At 41.3% G+C, this 6322-nt stretch overlaps 1 protein-coding gene across 1 annotated transcript; it reads left to right on the forward strand.

Moving 5' to 3' along the window:
* Positions 1-3002: 3002 nt before the first annotated feature.
* nkx6.1 (NK6 homeobox 1) lies at positions 3003-6058 on the forward strand (the record flags this gene model as incomplete). The annotated part of the gene is made up of 3 exons (XM_084047570.1): positions 3003-3600; positions 3952-4127; positions 5759-6058. 3 exons carry the CDS (start codon positions 3003-3005, stop codon positions 6056-6058), a joined length of 1074 nt encoding a protein of 357 aa, XP_083903696.1.
* Between the last annotated feature and the right edge of the window lie 264 nt (positions 6059-6322).

The raw sequence follows: 6322 nt of genomic DNA on the forward strand, positions 1-6322 counted from the left end.
TACGGCTCTAGCAGTGATTCTCAACCATTTTAATTTCAAGGACCCCCAGTTTGACATGCATTAGGGCTACAGACCCCCATTTAATGGCATTTCTATCACTTGGACCACAATTTATATTGTAAAATCTATGTCAATAGTTACAGACCCATAAGGGTCCATTTGGTGTCTAATCTATCATTTAGCTGGGGACCCCCTGGAACTCCCTCAAGGACCCCTGGGGGTCCCCAGACCCCACTTTGAGAACCAATGGGCTACATGTCAGATGTCACTACTAGTGCATGCATAGCAACTGCAGCTGCTAAGCCTCGTAAGTAGATAGGCTACAGAAATTCCAAAATAATGTAATTATTTCTGTCTGTCTGTCTGTCTGTCTGTCTGTCTGTCAAACCAGTGGTTCTCAACCTGTGGGGTCTCCAGATGACAAGTGACAATAAAAAAAAGGAGAAAGAAATTAAATGAAAAAAGTCCATTACTGCATCAAAGCACTACACTATAAAACATGGTGAAACGTTGGCCAGATTGTCAAATAACAACGGCCTGAAAAGGTTGAGAGCCTCTGATATAAGCCTGAGGCCTCTATGGGGCATACCAGGTTAGTCACATGTCACAGGCTATTTTTTAATGTATTTATTTAGTAATTCATCCAGTCATTCAAATGGAGGCCTTACTGTCTTATCCGCAAGTTTCCCCAGGGCATTGTGGGCATCACTTCCTGTCGATTTGATCAGGTATCAGGGATCAAATCGACAGGAAGTGATGCCCACCACGCCCTAGGAAACTTGTGGATAGGGCATAGCAGTGGCGGCCATTTTCTGGTTCCACCGATCCAGACCCCATTCATTTTTCCCATAGAGATTTCCAGAAATATTTATATCAATTATTTTAAGCCTTTAGAACCAAGCCATCCAGGCTCCTGGTGAATCATGACCATAACATTTGATTCTGTGAAGAAAAAAAAGTTGAATATTGAAATATGATATACTATATTTAATAAATACCCTATGTTTAGTGGGTTTCAACAAAATAATCATGATTCACCAGGAGTCTGGATGGCTTGTTTCTAGGCTTAAAATCAGTGGCGTGCACAGACATTTTGAGGGGCAGGTGCTCAAGTAAAAAAAAAAGGGCACCTTGCACGGTGCGCGGAACCGCCGGCTGCCCTAGTAGTGTGAGATTTACAGAAGCAAATTGCAACGTACATTTTGGGGAATTGTTAATATATTAGAAGCTTTTAATCCAGGGTTAGGGGTCTTCAATGTTTTCAGGCCAAGGACCCCCTAGCTGAGAGAGAGATGAAGCAGGGACCCCCTCTATATTGTATAAAATTGTGTTTAAGATTATACTTTTTTTTGTTTACTTGGTCTGCTCTTTTTTCCCCTCTACACCTATACCTCTAAAGTTCTCCTCAGAAAAGGGATGCTAGGTTTCGAGTGGTTATGGTAAAAAGAAAAATCATATCATATAAAGATTTGGCGGACCCCCTGTAGTAACTCTGAGGACCCCCTAGGGGTCCCGGATCCCCTGTTGAAGACCCCTGCTGTAAACTAAAAAAACTCTAGCACCACCTAGAGTCTATCTGTGCACGTCCCTGCTTAAAATAATTGATATAAATCATTTTGCAAATCTCTATGGTAAAAATGAATGGGGTCTGGATCGGTGGAACCAAAAAATGGCTGCCACTGCTATGCCCTATGGAGGCTACATATAACACCTGTGACCTGATAGTGTAGCCCAGGGGTCTTCAACCTTTTCAGGCCAAGGACCCCCTAGCTGAGAGAGAGATGAAGCAGGGACCCCCTCTATATTGTATAAAATTTAGTTTCAGATTCAACTTTTTTTGTTTACTTGGTACTGCTCCTTTTTTCCCTCTACACCTATACCTCTTTGCCAAAAATAGCCGATCTACAAGCTCAGAACGCCTCGCAGCGCGAGGCGTTGTGAGCTTGTAGATCGGCTATTTTTGGCTAAAGTTCTCCTCAGAAAAGGGATGCTAGGGTTCAAAGTGGTTAAGGTAAAAAAGAAAATCATATCACACAAAGATTTGGTGGACCCCCTGTAGTAACTCTGAGGACCCCCTAGGGGTCCCGGACCCCCTGTTGAAGACCCCTGGTGTAGCCTTTTAAGAACGAGCAATTCAGCCAATGACAGAGAGAGAGAGAGAGAGAGAGAGAGAGAGAGAGAGAGAGAGAGAGAGAGAGAGAGAGAGAAGAGAGAGAGAGAGAGAGAGACCGTCGTATATAGACTATAAGCAACTTGTGCAAATGCAAACTGTGATGATGGTGTGTGTGAGCCAATAAGGATGGAGCTCCCAAACGCACTGGACACGGCCCTCTACGTGACGTCACCGCTCCGGCTCGGCCAATCGCAGCCCTGTCTGCCAGCCTGATGCCGCTGTCCTCCTAAAGTTTGGACTTTTGACGCAACAGACAGAGAAACAGATGGGTTTTATTATGATCTCACAGACCGTCCTGAAGGCACAAAAAGTAGATATTTTTATCCTCGGATTTCATGCAAAGCTCTTTGAAGGTGAGCTCGATGGGACGGAACATTCTATCTGCTAATATAGTTTAATATATAGCCTAAACATTTAATATGTTTGAATTAAAAGGACTTTTACAGGCATTTGACCTCATTTAATCTGAGTGGACATTGAGGTTGTAGAGTTTTTTATTTGATAGTGATCGGAGGCTATCGTTTTCTGTTTGAGCACTTTTTTCTTTCTCCATATAAACCTCATCAGATGCAGAGTCTTTTACATTAATAACACGGTTATTAATGTAAAGGAAATCTGAATTATCTAAAGATTTGCTCAACAGGGTTTTTTTCTCCCATATGTTTTGTTTATCTATGAGTTTTTGTTGGGCGATTTTCGTCCATCTGCGATTTTCGGCCACCTGAAGAAAACAAGTTTTTTTTTTGCTTTGAATCCCGTTTTTAACTTTAAATCAAAGAGCATCTGAACGGGCTTTTTTTGAGGGAAACCATTCCAACTGGACCTGGTGATGTTAGCCGTGGGTCAGATGGACGGATTCCTCCTCAGCACCCCTCCGCTGGCCGCGCTGACCAGCATGGCCGAGATGAAGAGCCAGCTCTACCCGTCCTACCCGACCTCCTCCTCGGGGTCCGCGGGACCTCCCACCGCCGCCACGTCCCCGAACCCCACGTCCTCCTCCCCCGGCATGAAGACCTCCGCGACGGGAGGAGGAGGAGGACATCATCTGACCTCCTCGGGCGTCGGGTCTCCATCATCGTCGCAGTTCGCGGTCGCCACCCCTCACGGAATAAACGACATCCTGGGCCGGCCGTGCATCGTGTCCGCCGCCGTGGCTGCGGCGGCCGCCGCCGCCTCGTCGTCGGCCGGCATGCTGTCCGGTCTGCCCCGGTTCAGCAGCCTGAGCCCCCCGCCGCCCCCTCCCCACCACGGACTGTACTTCAGCCCCGGCGGGGCCGTGGCGGTGGCCCGGTTCCCCCCCAACAAGCCTCCCCTGGCCGACCTGCCGGGCAGGACGCCGATCTTCTGGCCCGGCGTCATGCAGAGCCCGCACTGGAGAGATCACCGGTTCTCCTGTTCACCCCGTGAGTGTTGTTGTTGTGTCCGGTGTGGTTCTCTACTCAGTGGATCGAAAACTACATTATTATGATAAATGTTCAATAAGAAAAATACAACAACAACAACAAAAACAAAATTATATGATAATATTCCATAACAAATACAAAAACTAAATGAGATGATAAATCTTGTTGCGGTGAAAACCACAGAGATTCATCAAATCATTTAGTTTTCTATCCACTGCAGTGGATCGAAAAACTAAATGATATGATAAATCTTCAATGACAAAAATACAAAAAGAAAAAAAGTCGCAATGTATAGGTTGCCGATCGATTTTGACAATAAATGCCATTTCGTGTGTTTTCTTATTTTTTATTGTATTTGTATTTTAATTTCCCCAGATCATAACGGTGGAATATTACTGGATAAAGATGGAAAGAGAAAACACACGCGGCCCACGTTCTCTGGACAGCAGATCTTTGCTCTGGAAAAGACTTTTGAACAAACTAAATATCTGGCCGGACCTGAGAGAGCCAGGCTGGCCTACTCACTGGGAATGACGGAGAGCCAGGTGAAGGTAAAGATGTCTACACCTCCATCCAGTTCATTCATTGACCGATTGATTGAATACTTTATTTAACAGTTTGCAACAAAAAAAGCACATAAAGTCCAGTTAACTTATATACAAGGTCTGCTATATAAAAAGGATTACAAAGAAAGCACTATGGCTTGTTTCCATTGGGGTCTGTGTCTGTGTAGTCTATTAATCGAAACATTATGTTTAAGACAAATATATAATACTATGCAAAAACATCATATAAACGAGTATAGTACTAAAAGAAGAAAAATATGTACAATAAACAGTTGGGGTGGGGGGGGGGGGGGGGTCCATCCATCCACCTGTATGTCTACATGTCGTTCCCACGGTGTCTCCACCGACTGACGACAATTATAAACATATTATTTACACACGGTAGGCCTATATGCTTTAATAGTAGGCTAGTTATAGTGCTTCTGTTTTTTAAATTATTTTAATATTGTTTATCAATTATATGATAAATTACTTTACTGGGGGAAAAATAAATCAAATAACAGCCCTAAATACTTTTTAATTTGTTATAATTTCCACATAGGCTTAGGCTATTTTAGTTTTTGGTGTGGTCTGATTTGGCGTTTGGTTAAAGCATCTATAACTCTGAAAAAGAAAATATATAGTTATTATACAACAAGAGCTGTTATTAAACAACAATTAATCTTTGCACTGTCATTATGTAGGCTCGCCTATTATCAACACAACATTGGCCACGTGTCCAACGTGTATGTTTGGAGGCCATATAAATAATAGCTATAAAACTGTATTATATTTTGCCCAGACAAAAATAATTACAGCTACTTTATATCTATAACGGTTATAGGCTGATGGATATAAAGTAGCTACAATGATTTGTGTTATAATATAACCAGTAGCCATTGAGTGCAGTTTACACAGTCATGATTAATTTAACAAAAAAAACATATGCAGGCTATAATAATAGGCCTATTGTATTAATAAATATGTCGTGTCTGTAGGGTGGAAACCTCATCTGTAAAAAAAAAAAAAAAAAAAACTGTTACTATTCAGGATTCAAAAGTATAGCAGATCTACAAGCTCAAAACGCATCACTTTGCGATGCGTTTTGAGCTTTTAGATCTGCTACGTTTGAAGCTTTTATGTGATGCTGTAGTTTTGAGCTTTTTCTCCAATAATTAACGAAAAAAACACACACAAAGTTTAAATATGGAGATCAGAGGTTTCTGCCCCGACAGCAACGATATTTTAATGGACCTTTTGTCGTTTCTAAATGTGTGTGGTTCCAGAACAGAATTATTATATTATATTATTATTATATAATTATATAATTATATCATTATTTTGTCGTTTTATTTTTCATCTCCAGGTGTGGTTCCGGAACATAATATATATTTTAATGGATTATTTTATATTATATTTTATTACAATTATATTATTCATCTTCAGGTGTGGTTCCAGAGCAGAATTATTATATATTATATTTTTATTAAAATTATATTATTTCTCTCCAGGTGTGGTTCCAGAACAGAATATATTTCAATTATATTATATTTTATTATAATAATGTTTCTCTCCAGGTGTGGTTCCAGAACAGAATATATTTTATCATATATTATAATTATATTATGTATCTCCAGGTGTGGTTCCAGAACAGACGGACTAAGTGGAGGAAACGCCACGCAGCAGAGATGGCCTCGGCCAAGAAGAAGCAGGACTCGGAGACGGAGAGACTGAAGGGCACGTCGGACAACGAGGAGGATGACGACGATTACAACAAACCTCTGGACCCCAACTCTGATTATAACAAACCCCTGGACCCCAACTCTGACGACGAGAAGATCAGCATGCTGCTGAAGAAACACAAACCCAACAATAACAACATTCTCATCAACAACAACTCTCTGCTCATTCACACGTCAGAAAACGACAGCTCCTAATAATGAATAATCAGACTTTCAACGGTAACAGGATAGGTGGGCACTTATAAGGACATCTGGGCACCTTGGTGGAAACGTTGTCTATTTTGTCCAAAATGTAAAAAAAAACAAAAACTAAAACAAATGAAAAATTATCTTAAGTAATGTAAAGTATACTAGAACATGCTTAAACACTCGACGATTAAGGTCTAATATTTTTACAATTGCTACAAAACCTGTATATTATCCAGTCATTTTGGGGCATAAACAAGAAGTTGAAGGATA

The sequence above is a fragment of the Gymnoscopelus microlampas genome (genome assembly GCF_963454915.1).
Source record: "Gymnoscopelus microlampas genome assembly, chromosome: 21".
NCBI lineage: Eukaryota > Metazoa > Chordata > Actinopteri > Myctophiformes > Myctophidae > Gymnoscopelus > Gymnoscopelus microlampas.